Genomic DNA, 27,917 nt, shown 5'->3' with positions numbered 1-27,917 from the left:
AAAATCTCTTGCTGTGAGGCAACAACACTACAGATGCACCACTGGCCCGGTTGTTAAGATTTCTACTTAACAGATTAGTCCATGATTACAGTTTGGCTCTCAGAAAACAACAACGCATAAAAACCTCTCTTCTTCTTTTTGTGAATGATTTAAAACTGTATAGTTCATCAGATGAGGAGCTGAAAGCACAACTGTCTGGAAGTGGTCAAAACTTCCCTAGATGATACAAGAATGTCATTTGGTCTTGATAAATGTGCAACAGCAATGTTTAATGCAGGAGAGCTGCAGCACCAAGAAAACATCAGCTTGGGACAAGAATGTGATATAAAAGAACTTGAGCAGAGGGGACTGTATAAATATTTGGGAACTGATGAAGGATCGACAATAAAACATAAACAAATGCAAACAAAACTTAGTAATATTTTACAGGACTAGAAAACAGCCCTGACATCTAGGAACAAAGTTCAAGATATAAACCAATTTGTTCTTACTGTTCTAACTTGCAGTTTTGAAGGGTTTGATTGGTCCCAAAAGGTATTGGATTAGTTGGACAGGAAAACAAGAAAAATGTTTCATGTTTATCAAATGATAAATAGATATCAATGTATACCAAAATGACATATTTCTCTTTCTGAAAGAAGTTTGGGCCTCCTCGAAACTGACTGCATGTACAGATCTGCAATTGTAGGACTGCATGCATCTGTTCACCTCCCCATATCCAAACAGTGAAAGTTTTGAAACATGAAGGTAACAAATCTACGATGACTTCCCTGCTTAGTTTATCAAAGGCATATCAGTGTCAGACAGGAACAAAAATCAGTCAGCAACTAAATGTGCCAAAAACAAAAGAAAGAATATAAGGTGAAGGATCAGATGAGAAGGCAAGACATATGGAAAAGGCATACATACATTAACTGCAAGTACCGAAAACTCTTGAAACAATCTCATGTCGATTAGGATCTGATGCAGGAATGGTTAAGGAGAGATGAATTTAAACCAAAATATGAAAGGTTAATATTAGTGACCCAGGATAGTGAATCATATACACATTGGTTTACAAAGTCCTTTGAACATGTGGGAGAAACAGATAAATGCAGCTTCTGTAACACAGAACTGGAAACACTTGCACATCTTGTTGCTGGGTTTGAACACTAATGGCAGAGAGCCTGTATACTGAAAGGCATAATAATGGGGCAAGACTGTTGCATTACGGATTGTGTAAACATTTCAATATTGAAGTAGCTGAGAAACATTCTAAGCCTGAGCCAAAAAGCATTATAGAAAATGATGAAGTTTATATCACATGGGATCAACCATTACCAACAGTTCAAAAAATAGATGCAAGAAACCAGATATATTAGTCCATGAAAATAAGACAAAAGTAGCATCGATCATTGTAATTGCTACACCCACTGATTACAGTGTCTTACATATAGAGAGACACCAAGCCATCAAATACCAAGATTTGCAGGCAGAAATGAGGGCAATGTGGAAGAAGGATGCCCAGACAGTTCCAATAGTAGAAGGAGCAATGGGCCTTATAAAAAAACAATTTGCATTCTTTATTTAGAAATGCTACTAATACACGTAACTCCATATGAACTGCAGAAGGAGTTAATTTTGGGCGCATTGCAGGTGCTGTGCAGAACCCTTTTGGCTAACATCAAAGATTGAAACAATTCTAATTTCGCAAACTTTAATCATACTTTGACTTAGGAATGAGGTCCATTCCCATCATTGTATTAAGAAACCCAAAAGACTTGGAGAAATTAAACCAAGAGATTTGTGTCTCTTTTGCTACAGTGATCTAAAGGCAAAGTTCAGCAAAGATACATATTTTACATTGAAACAAAGAGATACATCTTTATGGCCAATCTGATCAACCATGCATCCTTACAAGTTTCACCTATACTACTTTAAATTCAAACATCATTCAATAAAGTATACATTCTAATGACTGTGGGGGCATATGATATTTGGCTGGGGACATGTTTACAGTAATCATGAAGATCCTATGCATTTATTAAACCAAGAGACTTGTGTCTCTTTTACTACAGTGATCTAAAGGCAAAGTTCAGCAAAGATACATATTTTACATTGAAACAAAGAGATACATCTTTATGGCCAATCTGATCAACCATGCATCCTTACAAGTTTCACCTATACTACTTTAAATTCAAACATCATTCAATAAAGTATACATTCTAATGACTGTGGGGGCATATGATATTTGGCTGGGGACATGTTTACAGTAGTCATGAAGATCCTATGCATTTATTAAACCAAGAGACTTGTGTCTCTTTTACTACAGTGATCTAAAGGCAAAGTTCAGCAAAGATACATATTTTACATTGAAACAAAGAGATACATCTTTATGGCCAATCTGATCAACCATGCATCCTTACAAGTTTCACCTATACTACTTTAAATTCAAACATCATTCAATAAAGTATACATTCTAATGACTGTGGGGGACATGTTTACAGTAATCATGAAGATCCTATGCATTTATTAAATAATAGCATGTTGATTCACTAAAGTGCTGCTTATAGTTTAGGATATTAACTGAAAGAAAAATCACATTATTTATAATTATGTTTGTCCATGTAAAATCACAGTCTGTCATACATAGCACACAGTTCAAAGAGAGAAAACACTTTGTCATGTAAAGCAGAGAGTGGCAACACAATTATAAATTCAGACAGTAAATACAAAATCAATTTCAAAATACTTGACGTAAATTTCTGAACTATGAAGAAACAATATTTTTGCAGTCAGAGCTTGAACTTTTGATCATACCTCTCAACTCTTTAGCACAAGAAATCTGGACAAAGACTAAAGGAGAGTAAAGGCACTAAAACAGGGACATATTTTAAATTCTGCTCTTATTAACTTAGAAATGTATTAAAATAATATGACTTTTCTGAAGGATGTGAAGTCTGAAACTCAAATGTGTGTCATTATTTAGTGACTTTAATACTCAGTGATTTGCTAGAAAACCACAAATTTTATGAGGAACAGACCTATAATATGAGGCAAAAACTGGACATTCTGTGAACATCTGGACAGGTGAGAGGTATGCTTGTGATTAAGTTATACTTACAGTTTCTGACATCTTGTTCCAGAATGATCCAGTAGCAGTTCCATTTGTAAAAGGATCGAGACACTCCTCAGCCAACTCTGCAGAAAAATATGTTACAATAAATGATTTAACTCATTCTGTCCAGTACAGCTCTTTTAAGTGTGTACTTTTAACTCAAAGTGGGTGTAGCTTGAGCCTTTAAAAAATGAAGTTATAACCTTAAAGTTCTAACAAATATTCATTGACAGAGGTCAAATATCAATACAGTTGTGTTTGCCACCATGCCTGCTTCAAGATAAAGTGTTCTGATACCTTGTATGTAGCATGGTTTTGGGATTATTAAAACTAGTATGAACAAGCAATATTTGATGCCTAGAGGCACAGTAGGAGGTAACTGCAGAAACGCCTGTAGGCACACTCTGCTGTAATGAGTTAAGGCAAATAATAATAACAACTAACTGTGCTTATTCTACATATTCATTTTCATTTCTTTATTTATTTGCATTTGTTTATTGGGAAAGTTCAACTGCAAAAAAAAAAAAAGTTCCCATGTCAGACCAGGAAGAAAGGATTCCATGTTACATAGACAAAGTTATTATGACAAGCAAAGCATCCATTAAAGCAAAATCATTTATACAATTATCAAGAGATCAGCAATGAATTAACTGCAGTGTGCAATACACTACATTAAACAGAGTGTTTTATAAAAATTATCCAAAGGCAGTTTTGGAGGTAGCACTCTAGTACACATACATTAAAGTGAATTGGTTATACAAAATTAATGTAAAGACAGTTTTGGTGGTTGCACTGTAAAACACATATACTTTAAAAGAAATTGCTATACAAAGACAATCCTAGAGATAGACAGGCACTCAAATATTTGGAAGTAATTATAATTATGTGACCCATTTGGGCTGAGATAAGCTTGAAAGAGCTCAAAATAATGGTGTGTATATATATATATATATATATATATATATATATATATATATATATATATATATATATATATATATATATATATATATAGAGAGAGAGAGAGAGAGGCAAAGAGTGTGATAAACTGTCATATGTTTATAGGTATATCCTAGCTAATGACCATAAGAGGCTTTATCCAACAAGTTTGGTGCCCTAGACATTGCGGTGGGGTATGTCTGAGTGAGGGCATGAGTGGTCAAACATTTACAAATTGGCTCTATCTGTTAGAGACATAGATGACAGACCGGGGTGAATTTGTGTTTGCCCATAGACCAATCCAGGTTACGCTTGAACAAGGTCAGGGTGAACTCTGCTTCACATGGATGGGAAGCCTGTTCCAGAGAAAGACTATTCTCTGAGACACATACTTGTCTCTCCCACATGCCCTATTTACGTCACAGGCAAGTTTAAGTCTCTGTATCAGATAGTTCGTACCCTATTTGTTTTGCAGATATGTAAGAGGTCCATCAGAGTGGGATCCTGGGATGCCTGGTATGCCATAAGGAAAAAGTGGAGTCTTCAGAGTCGAGTGCCGCAAAAACACAGTATTGGTACAATGTTAAGCGCTTTTGTCCACTGAATGCCAGGACTTCTTCAGAACAATATTAAAGGGTAAAAACCCTGTTTATATAACCCATAAGCTATAATAACCGTTAATTGGCAATTAATTAAAGAAGTCAGTAAAAAATGCATATACTATGCTGTAAATCCTTAAAAGAGCTGGAGCCTTTATTCCTCGCCTTAAAAACACATAATAACACATAATACAAATAAATGAATGTGAATGGTTAGGAAAAATGATCAAATGTGGGAATTGTAGTTTATGTAAATATATGTTTGAGGGGTCCTCGGTCCCAGTGAGTGGTTTTGGTGAGATTCACCTTCAACATAGATTCCTATGTAGTAGTAAGGAAGTGGTTTATTTGGCATTTTGTATTTCATGCTGCGTTTTCTATATAGGGTGAACTAAAAGATCCATTAGACAATGGGTCTATAAACATAATTATGATATTAAGAAAGGGGGTGAATACAATGCCTTGGCAAAACACATTAAGTTGTATCCCAACCACTTGTTTAAGTTTTGTGTTATAGACCAGGTGAAATTAGGAGACTGGGGAGGCCCTACTGATGAGTACTTAGAATTTTATACCTGAAACGGCAATTGAAAATCAATGCCACTCAACCTCCAGGGCTAAATGAGAGTGTTTCTATTACTAGTATGTTGAAGTTAAAAGCTTGTTCTTATTTATAACTGACTTTGACAATCCTGGGGGCAATATCAGTTTATTTTTTAGATTCAGATTATTTATGTTAGTTTCTATATGTTTTCTGTATTCACTTTGTAATCCGATAAGATTTGTATGAGTGCATATGGCGTATTTATATGGATTGTTTTTGAGTCTACTGTTTTTATCAATTTTGATTGTTGTGGGGATTTTTTATACATTCATTTTCATGTATTATGTGTTTTAAGGCCAAGAATAAAGGCTCCAGCTCTTTTAAGGATTTACAGCATAGTATATGCTTTTTTACTGACTGCTTTAATTGTTAATTACCAATTAATGGTTATTATAGCTTATGGGTTATATAAACAGGGATTTTACCCTTATTATTCTGAAGAAGTCCTGGCATTTAGTGGATGAAAGTGCTTAACGCTGTGCCAATAAAGTGTTTTTGCGGCACTCGACTCTTGGGACTCCACTTTTTCCTTGTGATTTAAGTTATCTGGTTTGTGTTTTTTGCCTTTTATGCCTGGTATGTCAGACACAAATCATCCCTCAACAGTCAGTAAAAGTATAGGGATAGGGTCTTGAGGCAGTCTCTTTCGGACATGTTAAAGCCTTGTATTCTTTTTGTTAAGAACCTCTAAGGGCATTTCAGATGTTGTATAGTGGAATGGAGAGCCTTGGATAAAGACAGAGAAGAAGATCAGTGTGAGATAAGATAGAGATGAAGTTTTGTGAGTGATAAGTTAATGAGGAATATATAGCAGAAGATGTGCAAAAGGAGGAATGTGCTGGTCAGAGAGATATGTGATTGGAATAAGAAGTTGTTGAGCTCCTCGAGAAGGTCTGTGATATATTATGGGAGCATTCTAATGATGGTTAGTAAGTTTGAATATGATCTGTGCTATTATGTGGGGGTAGGTAGAATGAGAGGGCGGACAGGGAGGAGGTAGTCAGGTGGACCATGCAGTGATTGCCATGTGTCACATGAGACATATAATGTTTAGACTTTATAGTAAATCACTTCCCATCTTCTGTTTTTGTTCATTTAATTTGGTTTGCCTATGAAGCAAATTAGTTCTTGGTATGCAATGATGGAGGTGTTTACTGGACTCAGATCATGATGCTGAAAAGACAAGGCTGTACTTAAAACTGTATGGATGATGGACTTAAAAAGTCAAATCAATAAATAAACAAAAACATGGACATAAAACCAGTTTCATCAAGTAGTAGACTCAAGTTTAGTGCCGGAAGATCAGAAGGTTGTGGGTTCTATTCCCACCACCTGTGTTTGATTAATTTTCCAGTATTTCCACAGTAATGCAGCATAAGGTAGTGAGCAGTCCTACAGATGAGATGTTAAACTGAGGTCCCATCTGCCTGAAATGTTGGCAGTTAAGGTGGATGTAAAAGATCCACAGTATGTAATAAACCCACTTTTATATAACAAAACCTCCGTAACCCTTGCATTTCATATTTCTCAGATTGCTCAAGCATTCTTTTATCTATCTTTTCATAATTTTCAGCATGATTTGCCCATATTACTCATATAAAGTTACATTATCGATATGATCTGCTCTCTTTAAAACCATTAACATTTTCCTTTACATACAACCTTCCATACTTTTCTTACCCTACCACATGTTAAAAACACATTCTCTGCAGTTTCTAGTTTGGTAAAATAAAATACAAATTCTTTCATTTGTTGCTTTATATACCATATTTCCTTTTACTGGTAACTTATTAATAGCTAACATCTATAAAAATCCTAGCACAATTCTTAATTTTTATACCCCAGTTTCCCTTTTCTAATAGTTTCAATAAAATCATTGCCCATTTTTGCTATGGATTTACAGCATAAAAACCTCTTACAAATTTATTGTTCTATGCTTTTCATTTTTTCCCCAAATGTTAATATCTAATGTTCCTAAAAATTATATCTTATTTTTTTACCTTTCTACTTAAAATATTCTTTTCTCTCTTCACATGTTCCATTTTCCCTAAAGATTTTATATTTCACACCAAAACGTACTGGAATTGTTCCACACTCATTCTCTTTACAATATTTCAACAAGTAAAAATGCAAATAAGATTGTATATAAGCAGGTATATCAAACTTAACCCTTCTTTTTTCCTGATAAAAATCTGTTTACTAGGTGTATAATTGATCCTCAAATAATAAAAATATTATTTGCAATCTCTTTCTCCGTTTCACATAGTATAGTAACATGTACCCATTTGCTAGGGATGCTAACCCAACGGTACAAAAATGATTAGCTATATTTTGTTTTTAAAAGATAACATATATGTTCATCAGAAATTATTTATTTCCTTGATATTTTTTATTAACAACACCCCGTTACTTTTTTACATCTTCCACACTCCCAAACATTATTCCCACAAAGACATTTGAGTTCTAAAAAACTAACCACTTCTGTCTTTACAATGTGTCCTATAACTATAATCTTTGCCTTATTCAAATGTAACAAAATATTTTTTAAAGTTACATTTAATATTTTTACCATCTTTTTAATACATAACTTATCTGTGGCTACAATTATCATATGCATTTAAAAGAAAAATAGAAATTGCTGCGCATCCTTGTACCCAATGAGCCTCTACTTTTATTACATTTTTAATTTTGCACACTATGGCATTCATGCTCAAAGAAAATAAATGAATACTCCTGGTGCATCCTTGTACCTTGTTTATCTGTATTTTATCACTGTAACACCCATTTATCATAATCTTCACTCGATTATTGTTGTAGGCTGATATTACTACATTAAGGACTCATGATATTCCATAATCCTCTTTGACCTACATAAACAAATGCATAACTTACTTACATCGTCTATCATCTGTTTTACTTCAGCCTCTCCATATAATATGTAATCTACTACCTCTTTTTCTAAAATTAATAATTTCTGACTCTACTCTTTATTCCACAAATACTTGACATCACAACATCATTTATAACTATTTTAAAATGTCATCTGCACTATCCTCAGAGCTATTTTATAATCTGCATTATTTTATGTAATTGATTTCCATTTTAAAATCATTTTCACCTTTTTTCACAAAAGGTTATAATGGTTTCATTATCACAGTAAAAAAAAAGACTTCTTCTGCCTACCCATTTAAAACATTAAAGCTGTTTTATCAGATAAAAGTTTGTATACATGCTGTAACCCATACCATCCTTACTTCATACCAAAGCCTCCTTCACCAGCAAAAGTATTTCATTTAAATTCTCCATGGTCATCATTCTCAGTGAAAATTCATTGCTGTTTGTGAAAAACTCTTTACCTTACATTGCATTTTTTATCCTATTCAAAATCATCAAAATAATTTCTACATATCCATTCACTAGTTAAATAATTACAATTTGCTCATATTTCACTTACCCTCTTTTATTTTTCATTTTCATTATCAGAGTATTATTCTAGGGGATTTATTAACAGTTTATACACATTGTGCTGAAGCTAACATGATTTATTTTTCGTTTTCATTATCAGAGTATTATTCTAGGGGATTTATTAACAGTTTATACACATTGTGCTGAAGCTAACATGATTTATTTTTCGTTTTCATTATCAGAGTATTATTCGAGGGGATTTATTAACAGTTTATACACATTGTGCTGAAGCTAACATGATTTATTTTTTGTTTTCATTATCAGAGTATTATTCTAGGGGATTTATTAACAGTTTATACACATTGTGCTGAAGCTAACATGATTTATTTTTCGTTTTCATTATCAGAGTATTATTCTAGGGGATTTATTAACAGTTTATACACATTGTGCTGAAGCTAACATGATTTATTTTTCGTTTTCATTATCAGAGTATTATTCTAGGGGATTTATTAACAGTTTATACACATTGTGCTGAAGCTAACATGATTGGCTGAGTTACATGATAAGCAGCCTTACTAATTAAATATGCAAGAAAGTAAAGCACTTAGTACTCCGAGAAGCCTCGCCTCAAACCAGTAGCACAGGTCCATGCCACATCATGGCAATCAAATGCACAACCTACATGTGTGCACCATGTAAACAAAAGAGTGTGCGCAGCAAACCTGAGAAGCAGAAGCAAGTGTAAATGCTCCCAAGAGCAGCAGATAAGTAAATCAAGAATACATGACCAAGGAAAAGCCAAGCAAAAATAGACAAGGAAAGATTATGTTGTACAGTGTACTGACTGAACTCAGTGAGATGGTGACACTTACTGGCAATGTGATTTGCATTAAAAACATCATTAACATTTCAACATGAATATGTGCTGTAGGATGATATGGCTATGCAAGACATTTTGAATTATACACAGACACATCTCTCAAACTTCCAGTGAAGGAGTAATGAATAAACACAAACATAATGTGAGGACAAATACACATCACTAGGGAAAACGTGTCCATAGTGCACCAATACATCATGAATGTGAATACAGTAACAGTGGTGCTAGCATGCATTTTCTGAAGTGAGACACAGAAAGCATCAAGTCCTTAGTAACTGCAATCTTCAAGGATATGCCAGACCTACAAAAAGCTCAGGTGGAACAGCATGTAACTTCCAGTGATGCATAAAGTGGACAAGCTTCGAGAATCCTAACATTCACCAGGATTGCAAATTATCAAGGCAGACTACTCAAAAGAGAGGTGGCTGCCAAATGCATTTCATGGGACTAAATAACCTGCTATCAGCAAACAAAATGTGCTCTCCATTGCCAAATTATTTCCTTTGGCATTAATAATGGACATTTATGGACATAAATCTAACAACCCCAATAGAAGATGCTCAGAGGAGGTATAAATACACAATAGGCATACATTTACATTATGTATGAGAAAGTGAAATGCGCAGAGAAATGTATAACACAGATGAGGAGTGAAAGGCAAAACCAACTGAATGTAAAAGTGCATGATGTCAGTGAGGCATGTAATTTGTCAGGTGGACATAGCACGCTGATATAATTTTATGTGTACATGTTGTAATTACCGTATGATAATGACAGTTGTCAATATTCCAAGGTGGAACTGGCACGGATTCAAACTCTGTCTGCATAAATCCCATTTCCTAACGTGTGCACACCTACAAGGAAGGACAGCACTTAAGAAATCAACATCCACCTCCTGTCAAGTCACGTCACAGATGAGTAAGTCATTCCTACATGTTATGCATTTCTTTTCCTTACACACTCATATGAGGCATAAAGTGCTAGATTTAAACACTTTCCTCTAAGGCCACATTATCCCGAGCATTGACCACTGAAGCCATAGAGAAAAGTCACATCACATTTTTCAGAAAACACTCAGCTGAAGTGATAACTTGAGCAGGTTATTAGAATGCATATGCCCTCCCTTGAAAGGAAAAAACCCACATATCCATGTAAATGTTAACACCAAGTTGAATTATCCCACGTCACATATGATGAGTAAGCCAGCCCTTTATTTTACCAGTTAATTTTGTATATATTCATATAAGGTGCACACTGATGGATTTGAACATCTACTTATCCAGGACCACATCTTATAGAGCTATGCATTAATCAGCGACACCTCTGAGGAAGTCATATCACATTTATAGATAGCACACAGTTGAAGGGATGACTTGAGAAGGCTGTTGGAATGCATGTGGCCGCCTTTCAAAGGGGTACAATATCTGAGGGAACAAAACCATGTACCAATTATCTGCATCACATCTATTGAGTAAGCCTCCATTCCAGTTAACAGTTAATTTTGTGCAAATACATACAAAGTTCACACTACTGGATTCAAGAACTGGTATATCTATGGCCACATTTTCTAGAACTGTCCATTAACCACTGACACCACAGAAAATGTTATACCACATATGTGAGAAAACACACAGTTATAGGGTCATCTTGAGCAGTGTGTTTGAATGCATATGCTTTCCCTAAAAGGAGGAACAACACTCGGGTGATCAAACCCCCTCCCAGTGTAAAGGTCACCAGTAAATTGGATTTTACACATCACGTTTGTTGCGTAAACCAGTCCTGCCTGTTACTGTTTTCTGACACACTCATACTAGTTACACATTACCAGATTCAAACCTTTGCATAGCTAAGTCTGCAGTCACTAAGGCTGTGAATTGATCTCTGGTGGCAAAGGAGAAGTCATATCACAGTTATCAGTAAGCACGCAGTTGAAGAGAGTGAGACACAGTTATGGAGGAATGGTAAATTTGCTTTAGAAAACAGACACAGTCAATATGTGGATCACAATTCACAACAAGTCAAATACCTCATAAGTGTCACTTACTGTTACCTAAATATAGGGACTGAAGGTACATGATGTCAGGCTTTGTGCAAAGGTGATGGCAAAAGGAGTACATTGAGGTGTTATTCCCAATTTGTATGTCCACGTCTGGGAAATGATATGAGTTAATTCACAATAAGACATTCCCTATTATGACTTACTTTGCATTAAGTCATGGTAGGGAGTGATACATGTGTATAATGGTAATGCTAAGTATATAGTACTGTAATGGAAGTCACGAGAGAATAACTGATAAGTTCTACAGCAATGCTGTCACAGGTGAAGACACAAATGGATTTGGGCTGTCATGAGTCTGACAAATCACAGGTGAAAGAATTGTGTAGAATGGCAATCCCAAAGATGATGTCAAAGGGATTGAATAGGAAGGTGTTGGGAGACAGTGATAGCTGTCACACAGTGGGTGCCACCCCTGCATTCCTGATTGTTATTCTACAGGTCATTGCATTATACATTATTGCAAGCAGGTCTTGTGTTTATGTGTGCACCATTGACAACTCACTGTTATATCTATACAATATGCAGGTTAATAACAGGGCATATATGCACATAATATTACCACCACAGTCATTAATACCAATATGTATATATGTTTGTCATTGTACCAGTTCAATTGAACATGCTGTGACCCAGGGTTAATAGGTCAGCGGTACATATGTGTAAGTAGAGGGTAGGACAATGAAGTGTACTTAAGGCCTGAACAAGATCGGGATGGGAGATGACCATATTTATTCACTTCTACGCAAGTGAGATTATATATGTACAAAGAATGTGAAAAGCTCAGACACTCATCATAAATAATGCATGACAACAACTGAATAATGTCTGAACAACTGGACTAAATCAGGTGTAATTCACACATAAGGGAATTAGAGAGTTATGTATGGGGAGTGATTATTTTTTGGGAGGAACAGGTACACTTTTTTATTTTTTTAAATAGAGAGGGAAATTTGGGGAAAGTATTTAAGAATAATAGGGGCAGGTATGCTGGGTAGGTTAGGTAGTAGGTGGTGAAAACAGACAGGGATAATAACGGACACAGGATGGAGGGGAACACCATGACTGGGGTTAGGTGTGGGATTTTAGAGGTGCACCCCATCCAGCATAAACTTGGTGGACATCTAGTCCTCACTTTCAGAAGTATCACGACTGTCTCATGTTACAGACTCCTGGGCAGCAATGCATGGGGCATCAGTTTGTCAATCCACTGCAGAATTCTTTTCATATGCCCTATACGGGTACTCAGGCATCTCTCCTTAGTCACCTCCTCTAGCCCTGTTAGCTCTTGTTGAGTGACAAAATTGCCACTACCACTACTCCCATTCAGTATCACTGCATCAACCCCCAGAACCGAGGTACCTGACACAGGTGGTGCAGCTAGTGCAGGCGTTGTGGAGGCAACACTGCCAGATTGTATCCCAGAAATGCTGGGTGTCTCTGCAGCTGGTGGTGCTGCTGCTGTAGCATCATGTGAAGGTATGGCAGTCCAAGCTGCTGTGGCCAGACTATCTCCCCATGCTGGTGGAAGCGATCATACAATGAAAGATTAAAAAAATGTGTGTGTATACATATATATATATATATATATATAGAGAGAGAGAGAGAGAGAGAAAAACAGAGAGAGAATCAAGGTGGGGGAATGGGAGAAGGCAAAAAATGAAAATATCAAAAATATTATGTAGTGTTAATATAACAGTCATTATATATTCCTCATACATTTTTAAGATGCTCTACATCCAGATATGAGCGTGTCAGACCATGAATTACTATTACACTAATGGCATCATATCTCTGTCTCAAAACTGTTCTACAAAAATTGCAATTATTGTACAGGTGGTTTATGGATAACAGTTAATTAAACTTGCATTGCACTGCTGACCTGTAATTTAAGGTATGACTACAGCTAGCAAATATTGAATTACATAATGCATGTCAAACATATTTTCCACTGTCTGGGACTGAAACCATGTCCATATGTCTTTAACTAGCAATTTTCTAGTTCAAAGCTACATGAGCCAATCATACAGATTAGAAGAATTTGCAAATGTAGAATGTACATACTTGTGTAGTTGTCTGACAACCACTTGAGGCCTGATGCCCCAACAACTGATAACATATTTTTAAATTCATTGCTATTCTGACATGGCAGTCATATTGGACTCCATATTTTCCCCATGCCTTTTTGAGGTATCTTGTTCTCTCCTGATGAAGGTCTCTGTTCCCTTTAATCTCTGCAGGGCTACACATAAGAAAAAAAAAAACAATAATAAAGGCTTGTGAGTATTTCCAGGTTATGGTATGGGGTGAACAGTTATCGGGGGGTATACTTACAGTACAGAGGTGGTGAGTGAATGAATAGTGATCCTACCATTAAGTAGTTCCTGTTTTTGCTTTTTTACATCACTGTAATGGTGACATCACTCTTCATCCATGCAGGAATGCCAGTAGTACAGGTGACAGCCTTGGCTAAACTATTCCTAGCCTCAGCCTTGTACTGATATTAGGCATAGCCACCCAGCAAAAGCCACCAGCTGTAATGTTTAACAAGGAGGGCTACACAGTGTGAGACTCCTTGTTAGAAATGGAGCACTACCCTCACCATTGCCTGCCATCTTTTCTCTTCAAAGACCTCAGAAAAAAATGACAGGGAATTGGTGCCCAAATCAGATCTCATGTGCACCAGCTTGTGAGCACAGATGAACACCATTGAAAAATGCATTTGTATAAAAAATTGTAGAGAAATGGTCAAGTAAATGAATGTATGTATTATTTGTGCACTGCACATTTAGATGAGAAATATGGCAAAAACAGTAGGCCATGTGGGCTTTAAATATATATATATATATATATATATATATATATATATATATATATATATATATGTATATATAGACAGGTTTTCCATCACAATCTCACATGACAGCCACTCGAACCTTAGAAGGTCTAATGTCACGGTTCCATAGTTTCATAACATACAGTGAATACTAGGGTGCATTTGCTATTGTTGGTTTGACACTTTGATTGGAGATCGCACTACAGTGGGGATTGGAAAATAAACCCTTTTCCTCATTGTAGTGTGATCTGAGAGTTTGTATATATAATTAGCAAGGAGTGTGGGGGGGTGCAAGAAGGCTTGCTCCCCTCCCACAAAATATTAGTAGGTAGTCACCAGAAGTCCAGGTAAGTTGGGTAATCTTGATAACGTTGACTGGTGACTTATTCGAATTACCAAGTTTGGTGTTTTGATCAGACTATGTGTGGATTTTACAATGTTTTTTTCAGATAAGTAAACACTTGCACAAGTGTGTTGCAAGGTTTTTATAGTAAACCTATAGCTATATGCTATGCAGCGAATCCAGCTTATGGTAGTTACTGGTGGTATCTCATTTACATTTCTATTGACATACTTCTGCCTCTTAGCATGAGCTCAGGAATGGTTTCTTATATTCATAAGACTAACAGTGTTTTACACAAATATGCACCTGCATGATATTGCTGTTTCTCTGTCTTGTTTTTATACGTTTTATAACAGTATTACAGGATGCATTAGTCTAACATTAAAAAAAAGAAAAAAAAAAATATATATATATATGGATTCATATCACTTCACTGAAAGACCATTTCACTGACACTCATTTCACTAACACCAAATCACCTAAATTTCATTTCACCTAAAACTCATTTCACTGACAAGTAGTACTCTAAGGTAATTCAAAGGTATATGTCTGTTTCCCCACTGTAGTGCGATCCTGGTGTTAGTATATATAGTTAGGGGGGGTGTGGGGGGGGCGTAGCCTCCCCACCTAGTTTGGTTTTACCAAATAATGTAAAACAAAACCAGACAGAAAACCAAATTAAGTGGGGGGGGGGCTACGCCCTCCACACCCCCCTAACTATATATACTAACACCAGGATCGCACTACAGTGGGGAAACGGACATATACCTTGACTTGCCTTAGAGTACTACTTGTCAGTGAAATGAGTTTTAGGTGAAATGAACTTTAGGTGAAATGAACTTTAGGTGATTTGGTGTCAGTGAAATGAGTGTCAGTGAGATGGTCTTTCAGTGAAGTGATACGAATCCATATATATATATATATATATATATATATATATATATATATATATATCGTGATTGATTATGAATACCACATTTGAACTGAACTCTTAACAAAAGGAAACATGAATTTCTGAACTAGCTAGCAATGCAACAGGGGAAATGATACGGCGGGTGTGTGAGGTGGGAATACGTCTACATCTTTATGTGTATAGGAAATTAACAGTGTGTATTAAACTAATGAGTATATGTAATTTTGTCTGTCAAGGCATATTTTTCTTGTCATGTTTGTGATGTGTTTGTGTTTTACTTTACTGTATATGCAGACTTACATGTTATCATCAAATGATGACCTGGACAGTTATGATGACCCTTTACTTTTGCACTATATCATGTTCTTTTAGTGGATTACTAATTTGAGGCACAGATATCTTCTCATTGCATAACGTGTTTATATCCTGAATGCTAACTGACATGCACCAACACCAAGCTAAGTTGCACAGCCGATGGAAGTATTAGTGCATGCATAATTATTTTTTGAGTTTTAGCTACAGGATGAGAAGTGCCATTTGTCTGTTGCCATAACTGACCACTGACAATGTGCCATGCTAACCGCAATGTAAAGAATGAAGACAAAGCTTTAATCTGTTTTTTACAAGACAATTGTTGTCCATGTGTGTGAAGTACTTGTCTTTTATGTGACATCATTATAAATTTAGGAGAGGCCAAATGTAGAGGACAGGATCATACAGACTGCATGTCAGGGGATATGAACCCAGCCATATTCCAGGCACAGATAGACATGACACTTGTCAGATATGGTACTAAAGCAGTGCCATTACATAGCTTACAATCTGCTTTGATGTGGTCTTCCTAGTCAACTACGTGTGTAATGTGCAAATGTACACCCCCACACTATACCAGCCTGTAAACAGCTACATAGATACAGCTGTACACCCATAGGAAAACAGGGCAGACCTGAGAGACAAATCCACATAGTGGAACCATAATATCAGCAAGCTTTAGAATAAAAGAAAATAATTTTTACCAAAAGTAAGAAGAGTAATTCCCACAATGTTAGAGTCCTTGTCACTTAAATAAACAAACAACTCAGGAGCTTAATAAAATACAGCAAAGCCAAGTTGGAGGCTAAAACAGCTACCTGAGCCAAAGACAATCACAACACATTTTTTAGTTATGGTCATAATCTCAAAAATACAATGCAGCAAAGCACTGTGCTGACTGTGAATGATATTACCTACAGAAAGGCTGAATATATAGCTAAACTACTGGACAATCAATTTACCTACAACTTTATCCCTCTCTCCTCTGTCTGTCCTTCAATACTTGAAACTGGCTTGCCTCCAGCTATCACACAAGACAAGCCCTAAAAGTGCTCTCAAAAGCTAAAGATAGTACATCGATGGGTCCTGACTATATCTCTGGATGAATCTTAAATGGCATGAAACATGATTTAGCTACACCCCTAACAATGCTGTTCAATCTCAGCCTCCATACAGGTTTTGTACCAAGTGACAGAGAGCAGTTTTTGAGTCATTTCCCCTGAATATGGGGAGGACCTTCCATAGACCGAGGCAATTACAGACCCATGAGTCTGACCAGCCTCATATGCAAAACCATGGAAAGAATTATCATGGAATTAATCAATCAAGATGTAGAGTACCTCCAAACACTGGACCTGTCACAATTTGGATTTGTCAAGGGCAGTTCATGCTTACTCATCCTCATGGATTTTTTTGAAAAGTTCACTAAAACAATGAATGAAGGCAAAACAGTATACACCACATACCTTAAACAGGCCAACGCTTTTGACACAATTCCCCCTTTCAGGCATAGTACTAAAGCAAAATAAACTGTAAATAAACTCCTATATCACTTGTTGGTTTGCCAAATGGCTCACAGATAGGATGCAGATGATGAAAACAGAATGAGTTACCTCTGCAAAGAGAACAGTCACCAACTGTATCCCCATCAGGGTTCTGTGCTGGGAACTCTGCTGTTTGGCATCTACTTTTCTGAAGTAAAAGTCAATACAAAATTACTCTAGCTGACTTAAGTCTCAGATGATTGCAAACCAGGAGCAGTTATTGAATCCCCAAATGACTTAGCTATCCTGCAGGAAGGTTTGTTCCAAATATATAACCATTGCCAAAGTTATGAACTGAAATTAAATGCCCAAAAAATGCATTATTGTATCCTTTGGGAAGTCATCTACCCCAGGGAACAACCACACTTACCATACACCCCTAGGAGTTAATTCAGTTATTTGACATTTGGGAACGTATGTGGACAATGACCTAACTTTTGAAAAACATGTGTCCATTGCGGTAAGAAAGTTCCTTCTATATTGCACAGCTTACAAACAAAGGGATTGTGTCTAGATCTAGGGATGTCATTGCCTCTCTTTACTCAGCCTTTATTAAGCCAGTCATTGAACATAATGCCATGTATCTCTCCTGACACATGCAACAACTGGAATGTCCACAGAGGAACCTTACTAAAAGGATACACTGTCTAAGCAACATGCCCTACGTGGACTGACTCAAAGCACTGTCAATACACTCAGTATCCTACAGATTGCTAAGAGGTGACCTGTATCTGGCATACAAAGCAACCTTTGACCCATTACTGTTGGATTTAATGCACATCAGCATGTTCAGATGCCATCAGAAATACTTAGTGTTGTTGTTTGTCTTTCGGCTTTTTCCTGGTAAGGGGTCAACACAGCAGAACTCTGGTCCGCTAATGATTGGCAGTAGATTTTTACGAAACGCCGATGTGCCAGCTCGATGCCCAACCTTCAATGAAGGCACGCCCATTTACGCACGCATGTCTTTCGAACGCTACCCAACCACAGGGAGGACATGCAGACCCCACACAGAAGGCACTCCCAAGCCAAGCCAAGAATCGAATGGTAGAACCTCTTGCTGTGAGGTAACAACACTACCGCCGTACCACCGCGGAAACCAGTGTAAGAGACCTAAACCTCTCTGCAACATCAAAAGATTGGTTTGGAGAGACAGGTATATCTCATAGTGGATATTGCTATGGAATAGACACCCCATCCACATAAGAAATGTTCATTGCACTCCATATTCAAGCACAACTTAGATCTATGGATGGGAAACAGAAAATGTACACCAGGACTGCCCCTTGTACTAGTAATGGACAGACACAGCTCCTATGTGCTTTATCCCATGCATGGGTCCCCTCAAATTATCTATGATATGATCCCAGTTATTCTCATTAAGTTTGATACATAATTATATATAAATGGAATGGCTAGCCTAGTAACCAAAAAATAAGGCACTGGAGGGTTCACCAGGTAGAAAACTAACTTTAATGAACACACAAAAAACAACAAAACGTCTTAAACTGGACCATAGCATTTTCGTCAGCAACTTCATCAGATGAGCATACCAACAAAAATGAGTCCTTTATATATAGTCCTTAATAGGTCCATTAAGTAACCAATCCACAATTAAAGACATATTAACAAACTAAAATGTTTAAAAGGTGTCATAGCAAACAATGCATGCAGATCCTGTCTGAATGGAAACTACCATTCAGTACAAGTGTAAAATTAATAAGTAATTCTTTAGCTAGATATGGGATGTAAATTCACATTCAATACATTTAAAAACATTAAAAAACATTTAAAACTTTCATATAAAAAATACTGATAAAAGCAAACAATAGTAAATCTGTAAAAGCCTGGTGTGTAGAGACCTTAATGAAACAGTGGCATCTACTGGCCAAAAGTTTTAGAGCAATATTAAAAATCAAAGTTTAGCAGCTCTTAATTTTAAGACTGGTTTCAAATAAACCATGTCATTTAACCCAGGGTGTTTGTTTGCTTCTAACACCAACTGCCAGTACAACTCTTTGTACTCCAAGCGTGTCTCCCAGGGACCACCCCTGGGATCAATTGGTTGTATCTCAATAAAAAAAAAATAAAAGTCTCTTCCTGAACAGTCTAAGGTGCATTTATATAAAGCATTGTTTAAGTTCATCTTTTTTATATCATACCTGTGCTCATACATTCTGGATTGTAATTTTCTTTCAGTTTGCCAACGTAAAATGCCTCACAGTTCCCAGATAAGTCTAAATAAATCAAACCATTTGCATTACAGTTGGCAAAACCTAAGGTTTTAATAGATCTATTTCTGGCTTTCACAAAGCATGTATCCCCTGTTTTAACATAGGGGCATAGGGTACAGCTCCCACACTTATGTGTACCCATTTTACTGGGATTATAATTACCAGCCTTGCTAGGCCCATTTCTCCAGAATGTTTTTAATAGTGTGCCCTTTTCTATATACACATTTAAGTGGTCTATTAAAAATATATTGCAAGTCAGAAGTACTAGCAAACCTACTCCATTCATCCTCTAGAATACTTCTGACCATTCTAGCTTCTCTATCATAGGTTAGTACCAAAGCACTATTGTACGAATTCTCTACATTAGTCTTTGTTGAATGGGTACTGCTCAGATCCACAGTGTCATTGCCAAAAATTGGGGCAAACTTAGTTTTCCTAGCTGCAGACACTTCAACAAGCACCTCTATAAGTAATGATTCTGGGTAACCCCTAGCTTTAAACAACTCAAAAAGATATTTACTTTCATTTAAAAAAAAATTATCATCAGATGTCATTTTACTGATGCGCACAAACTGGCCTTTTACCACCCCTTTCTTCTGGTGGTACGGGTGTGCACTAGTATAATACAGGTATGAATTTGAAAACGTCATTTTTCTATACACCTGGTTTTAAAACCACCATTAATTTTATTAATGCAGACATTCAGGTATCTCATATCACCTTGATCCATTACATATGTAAATCTTAAAAATTCAGTAGAATTTGATAAATATCTAAAAAATTTCAAGAACCTGTCCACCGTCTCTCTCCAAAACAAATATCATCCAAAAACCAACTATAAAAGCTCCAACACTTATTAAAATCACTATTAAAAACATATTTCTTTTCCCAATAAGATAATATGATGTTAGCATAAGTCGGGGCACAATGGGCCCCCATAGCTACACCTCTTAGCTGTTTAAAAAAATTCACCCTCAAAAAAAATAAAATTGTTCTTTAAAATCACATCCATCAATATTAGACACACTCGACAGTCATTATAAGTAATGTCCTTACTGTCAAATAAAACTTCTTCCAACCATTCTAAACCTGTATCATGAGGGATAGAAGAAAACAAATCAACCACATCCACAGAAATAAAAAGCAAACTATCTGAATAAAGGCCAGAATTTAGGTTCTTCAACAAGTCCCAAGAATCTTTTAACACATTTTCACTCCGTAGCTATTTTTTTCAGTTTTGAATCCACATATTTTGCTAAAGCGGTAGTTACTGAGCCTTCTGCCAAAACAATTGGCCTTAAAGGTGGGTTGTCTATATCCTTATGAACCTTGAGGATACCAGAAATAGATGGAACTCTGGGTTTATCTACATGTAAGAAATTGTATGTGTCACTATCAATAAGTCCTTCTAATAGTAAATCATTAAGACATAACTGTATTTTTTGTATGTTATATTCACTTCATTTAGTGACACCCTTACATATTGTTTATCATCCCCCAGGATATCCATCATTTTCCCCTCAAATACAATTTTGTCCATCAACACAATACCCCCACCTTTGTCTGGTTTCATCACCCTCAGGTTTTTATTGTTTCTGCATTCCTCTAGAATATTCCTTTCTTCCTTACTTAGGTGGGAAAGCACCTTATTGTAAGCTACTGCTTGACGCAGTTTATTCTCTACCATGTTTTCAAAATTCCTAAGTTGTGGATGCAAGGGTGGGTTGAAGGTGCTTTTTCTGCTTAACTTATTTTCTGTGTTGGGCTTAAATTGGCCATTAAAAACAATTCCAAGTTTTTCTTATGTACAAACAACTTAAAATCAACTAGTAGTTTGAAAATATCAGTCTTAGTTCTTGGAATAAAAGTAAAACATTTAAAAACAACTTAAAATGACTTTTTGCAATATTATTATCACTATAGTTAAAAATATTAAAGCCAATAAAAGTGCATCTTGGACCATTTTTAATTATTCTAACTTCGCTATCTATCTTGGGTGTGTCCCTCTCGGTCCTGCCCACGCATTGTATTTGTAATTCACTGGGCCTTTCTTTCTCAACCTCTCGGACCTCCCGGGGGAAAGCTATTCTAAAGGGTTGTGTGTTTAAATTCTCATCTACTTGTTGCCCATTATACCCCTCAATATGTATCAAACTTTCATTGTGAATGTCGTGCCTCCTAAACTGCTTTGGTTTGGGGTACTCATTAACATCCCTTTCTCTTTTTTTCATTTTTCTGACATGCACATCCTTGCATTTCAAATCTATATCCTTCAATAATTCATGGTATTTGTTTCTTCACTTTCAACAGTAAACAACAAATCACTCACAATTTTATTGTTGGTTTGCTCTACAAGTTCATAGATTTTTTGCATCTCATTCTTATTGTTTCTAATAATGGCTTTCATAATATCAAATCCACATCTATCAAAATCTGCTGTTAAATCTTTGTGAAAACCAGTACCATTATAAATGTTATTAGGATATTTACATACCCTGAGTCCCTTAGGGACATATTTAAATGCAAACACTGTTTTAAATAATCGTTGTCCATCTCATACATTTTGTATTTAGTTAACCACATGTCCAGTTTTTCAAGCCTTTTTACATAAGAGTCATTGTTATTGTTGTAACTGGGAATATCACCCACAAAAGTAAATTTACTGTCTAAAATGTCTTTAAAAAGTCTCTTAGTACCTTGGCTGTTGTTTGTGTTGTTGTGTCCAAGTCCCTTATTAAGTCCTTCTTGTTGAACAGTTTTTCCACTTCCATTTTGACTTTCACTTGGTTGACACTTAAAAACATTGGGGAAATCATGCAAACTGCCATTTCTGTTACCAGTAGTAGCAAAACCAGTCTCAGCAAGGTCATTTACCTCAGTTTGTTCATCCTGGCCATTTCTGCTATTTGAACTCTGATTTACTTCCTGATTTCTAGGCAAAGTAAATTGTGATGTCAGCACCAGCAAAGATTGACTGACAGGAGTGAGTAGTCCTACCAACTGGGTCAATTGGCCAATCAGCTTCCGAATTTCCCCAACTTCACCACCTCTTTTCCGGTCCTCACACTGCATATCTGGCTGCCCTTCCAAATCCATAAAAACAAACTAATAAACGAAAAGAATGAATCCTAGTACTTAACTATGAACCTATTACCCACAGTTTTCTGTGAGCACAACACTCGCCATAATTATTAATATAATATCACTGTAATACACACTATACATAATGATGTGCTCATATAGTCATCATTGTATACAAAACAGTCTATATCTCTCATGTGAACTGCTCTTAAAATGGCTATGTATGACTGTTATGGAACATCTGTACAATGTCATACTGAATGAATGTGTTACATACACCTAAAATGATTACAAAAAGCCATGCAGCATATTTATGATTATTCAATAATCATTTATTTGTGGGGAAGGCAGTTGTCTATAGTTTGTTTACTTTAAGATGTAAAAATAAAATAACCACATCTATTGTGCCATATAAAATCATACAGGTACACTATTCCTTATGTGGACTCAAAGTCTACACCTATTACACTGGAATTCAATACTAGATTCATTAATATGTTGAGCCATTAAGGTAATTACTCGGGAAGTACTTTTATGACTTTACTAATGTCCAGTGTGCAAACTGTACTGCACCAATGGCAGTCATATCTGTGTGATCAATGGTCTTTGTAAATGTGTGATTTTTACAGTTTTGTTTTTCGCCAAATGACAAGTAGTAACATTTCTATACATTCATCAGTGACCACTGAAAGTGCTCTCTGCCATCTGCTCAGCAAAGAATAGCCACAAAGCTGTCATTTGTATTTTACTAGACATTTGTTGCCTCTGTGATGTGCTTGTGGTTTACCTGACGACTGATGTCATTATTCCTTAGGGAAGACCAAATATAGAGGACAGGGACAGAGCACATGAGAGGATGCGCACCAATGTATATTTCAGGAAGATTTACACTTGATCAATATACATATATGCCACCGTAACATTGCGACTGCATGGTGTCCAAGCTGTTTTGGACTGATCTATGGATTCACCTACTTGTGTACCTTGCAAGTTATGTTTTTATTCCACAGAAGGCGCACAGAGGTATGTAAATATTATTGTTGTTAATGAGGAGAACACTCCAGAAGACACATAGGAAGTATTATCAGGGATATTATCCACAGTGAAAAATTATATTTCACCATTATAAACTGCATCTGTATGTAGAAGGTGCTGGGTACATTAAGATGTAAGAATAACATGATCACATGTATTATGCCATATAAAAGTACACATGCATACTATCCCTCAGCTGGATTTAAACCCTGCACCTATTGTACTGCAAGTTAGTACAGACTTCATTAACTCATTGTGCCATTAAGGGGGTTTCAACAGAAATGCTTTTGAGTTCATTAATGTCTAATAGGTTAGATGGGGTGCACCTCAGTCTCATTTGCATGACCATTGACTAAGTCTAAGCCAGTAGCATAGATAGGGCAGGGTGAAAAGGGCAACTGTCCCAAGCGAAAAGTGATGGGGGGCATGACTGGTTAATCCTGGTCACTCTTTAATGCAATAAAGGATTTTAAAAGCTGTTATTGAATTTGCAGTTAAACCTGAACAGTGTAGCAACCTGTGTGTGGTCTAAACAGTAGCAACTGCTTGCTACATTGCAGTCCACTACTGTTTAAAGTAAAAAATAATAATAATAATAATGTAAAACCTGAGCACTGTAGACCACCGTGTGGGGTATAACCTGTAGCATCTGCTTGCTGCTTGCTATGCTGTAACAAACAGCTTGCTACAGTTTAAATTTTTTTTAATATAAAACCTGAGCAAAGTAATACTCCATGTGGGCTACAAATTGTAGCAACTGCTTGTTACATTGTAGCAAGCAATTTGCATTGTAGCAAGCAATTTGCTACAGTTTAAAGTAAAAAAAAAAAAAAACAATAAAAGTAATACCTGAGAACTGTAGCTCTCCATGTGGGGCATAAACTGTAGCAACTGCTTGCTACATTTTAAAGTAAAGGAAAAATATATATTATTTAAAAGTAAAATCAAAGCACTGTAGGGATCCATGCTGGGTATAAACTGTAGCTTGCTAGAAAATGTGAGGAAGGAGGGGGAAGGTGCAAGGCACAGAGATGTGACATAACTGGGTCCTGCATTTTAGAAGCCCCGGGTACCTGACTGTGGACTCCGTTTTTGGGTGAGGGGTGGTGTGGATTGGGTACTGTCTGCAGGAAACTGATTGGTTTTGCAGAAATCCATTTATTGTTTGTATTTTTGCTGTTCACTTGAAGAGTGAGGGGGTGGTGTACTATTTTTGGGATCAGCACAAGATGATGGTCTTAGCACATGTCATATATTTATGAGTTCTGGCCATAAGATGAGAAGTATTATTTCTTAGGAGTGACTGATGACCAGTTATGATGCGCACTTACAGAAGTTGTGCAAAGGATGAAAAAAAGGAGAACATTCAGTGTGCTAATTTCTCAACATTGTTTGGGTTTCGATAAGTAAACTGTGTACACTGATGACTATATTTTCAGTTAGACAATGCATTTAAAAGATTTGAACACTGCATCTATGGCATTGCAGAGGAACACTGACATCACAAACATATTGTGTCACATGAGCAGTAGAATGAAAAGCAGAAAGTAAACTACATATTCAGGTGCCGCTACTTCTGAAATGAGCTATTATATATTTCATTATACTGATGCTACTACTTTGGTTATTTGTGCTTTTACACAGTAGAATTTTGTTACTGGGATTATTGAAGATATTAGGATGTGAATAAGGGTTGTGTAGACACTTTCTGCAGGGTAGACTTGCTCATAACATTGTTCTGCATTACTTAACTTCAGAGAAATAACTGGCTTATCTAGTGCCTAGTACAGGGCCCCTGAAATAGCACCACCCCTCACCCCCACCCAGTTCTTTAAAGGAAGACAAAAAAAGTTGGCAATTTTGTTGAAAGCAAGTTGCTTCCTACAAATCCACACCCCTCTGTTTTGTTTGTATGCATCAATGTTACTTTTTGTAGCTGTTGATCTCTTACTTTAATCAAGTGTTGAGTATGGTAATCCCTGCCAGTTAGCTATGGTATTGTGCCACCCTCTATCTGCTGTGATTATCCACTGCTACAGGCTCTTCATCTGACCCCTCATCTGTGTTATCATCCACTGCCTGTGGTTCTGGAAACTGTGGCCTTTGTACTGGGCATGGTACTGCAACTGTTTTCTAGGTATAATATTATGTAAGATGGCACACACAATCAGAATTTTAGCAGAGGTGGCAGGGTCATATTGAGGTCACCTCCTGATGTATCCAGACAGTGGACTTATGACTTGAATAACCCACCACATGCTCTATGATGTGTCTAGATTGTAGATTTGGAGTGGAGCTGTGTGGATTTCAGAGGCATAATGAGCTAAGGTTCTAGGACATATCCAGCATGCCCCACTAGCTGTCCTTGTGGGAATTCACCTATTGCAAACCTTTGATAGAAGCCAAAGGTGTGCCATAGTGGTAGTCATGGAAACTGCCTGGGTGGCCTGCACACATTGCAGATGATTCCTTGTGCATTAAAGATCACCTGTCAGTTGATAGAGTGATACTCTTTTTTGTTCATGCACCTCGTTCCCAGTTCACATTGTGTGTGTGTGTGTGTGTGTGTGTGTGTGTGTGTGTGTGTGTGTGTGTGTGTGTGTGTGTGTGTGTGTGTGTGTGTGTGTGTGTGTGTGTGTGTGTGTGTGTGTGTGTGTGTGTGTATATATATATATATATATATATATATATATATATATATGTGAGTTACACATGTCTGAATTCCTCCATCATGTTTACTTTTGTTTGTTTTATTAACATATTGCATGGCTAATTCTATGGTCATTAGCATACAGTGCTGCTCTTTTCTATCCTGCCATGATGTGTAGGCTATTTCCTGAATCACAAATTCTCTAGTCATCAGTGGCCATCATACAGATCAGGTTAGTATGACGAGCAGCAGTTCATGAATTCTAGACATTATTTTTGAAAATGTTGGCAAATTTTGACAGATATACTGATATGTCTTCTTTTGTCCCTTTTAAATAATACCTTTGCTTACATAATGTTTCATATGATCATGCTGTCAATTATACATAATTTTTCCTTTACTTTTTATACTCTTTATTTTTCTTTTTTTTGCTCTACTGCTACTCACAAATATACATTCTTATATTTCTCTTTAAATATTATCCAGCATTCTGTCCATGATTTGCAAAATATCCTGTAGGAATATTATCATTATATAATTGTTCCACTTTACTCATTAACATCTCTTATCTATTTTTTCTGTTAATCTTTTAATACTATTTCTTTCTTGATATTTATTTGACATTTGTTAATGGGGTTGGTCCAACTGAGCTCAAAGCCATTTTCAGTGGAGACCCGAGGAGAAAAGCTCCAAATACTAATGTAATTATATAAAAATAAGCAAAGTAAAAATAAATAAACAAAAAGCAAAACAATGAAAGAAAATTATAAACTTAATTATATTACAGAAAATAAACCAGTAAATGGGAATTAACTATTATACATATTGATATTACTTAAGAGATAGGGTGTAAAGCTGTTTAAGTCTTGCATTATGAAAGTGTTTGCAGGTAAAAGTAGCAGAGAAGAAATTAGGAGCAAAAGGAAGAGGTATGGATTTACATGGGGTCATGACAAGGGCCTATCCATAATTTATCTAGAAATATTTTTAGTTCATTTTTGAAACTATTGGAGTGTGTAATGCATCTTATGTTGCTTGGGAGTTTGCTCCAATTATGAGATACTGAATATTTGTATAATACTTTACCAATAGTTTTATTGGGTTTGTAAATTTGTAGAGGATGTTTGTACTATGGAGTGGGCCTGTAGGGGTGTAGTACAACACAAGATTGGATAGGAAGGAGCAGGCTGAGGATTTGTTGAGTAAGAAGTGAGTTATATGGAGTTGTGAAAGTTGACGCTGATGGGGGAATTCAAGACACTGGAGGTTCTTTAGTGCCAAGCAGTAGTGAGAGGTATGTGATAGGTTTGCAGCAAATTTTGTGATTTTATAGTATGCCTGTACAAGCTTAGTAATTAAGGAAGACTGAAGGTTTGTAAGGACTGGAGC

At 36.3% G+C, this 27,917-nt stretch overlaps 1 protein-coding gene across 1 annotated transcript in view; it reads right to left on the bottom strand.

Moving 5' to 3' along the window:
* Positions 1-27,917, bottom strand: part of LOC122794068 (ADP-ribosyl cyclase/cyclic ADP-ribose hydrolase 1-like) — a 1,209,067-nt gene that overhangs the window by 149,248 nt on the left and 1,031,902 nt on the right. Inside the window, exon 3 of the mRNA XM_044062204.1 lies at positions 3,104-3,180. Coding sequence (XP_043918139.1) covers positions 3,104-3,180 — 77 coding nt within the window. The remainder of the gene's footprint in view (positions 1-3,103; positions 3,181-27,917) is intronic.

Source organism: Protopterus annectens, chromosome 2.part1, assembly GCF_019279795.1.
Source record: "Protopterus annectens isolate FY-2018-M chromosome 2.part1, PAN1.0, whole genome shotgun sequence".
Taxonomy (NCBI): domain Eukaryota; kingdom Metazoa; phylum Chordata; order Ceratodontiformes; family Protopteridae; genus Protopterus; species Protopterus annectens.
This window is presented reverse-complemented; position numbering and strand designations above follow the sequence as displayed.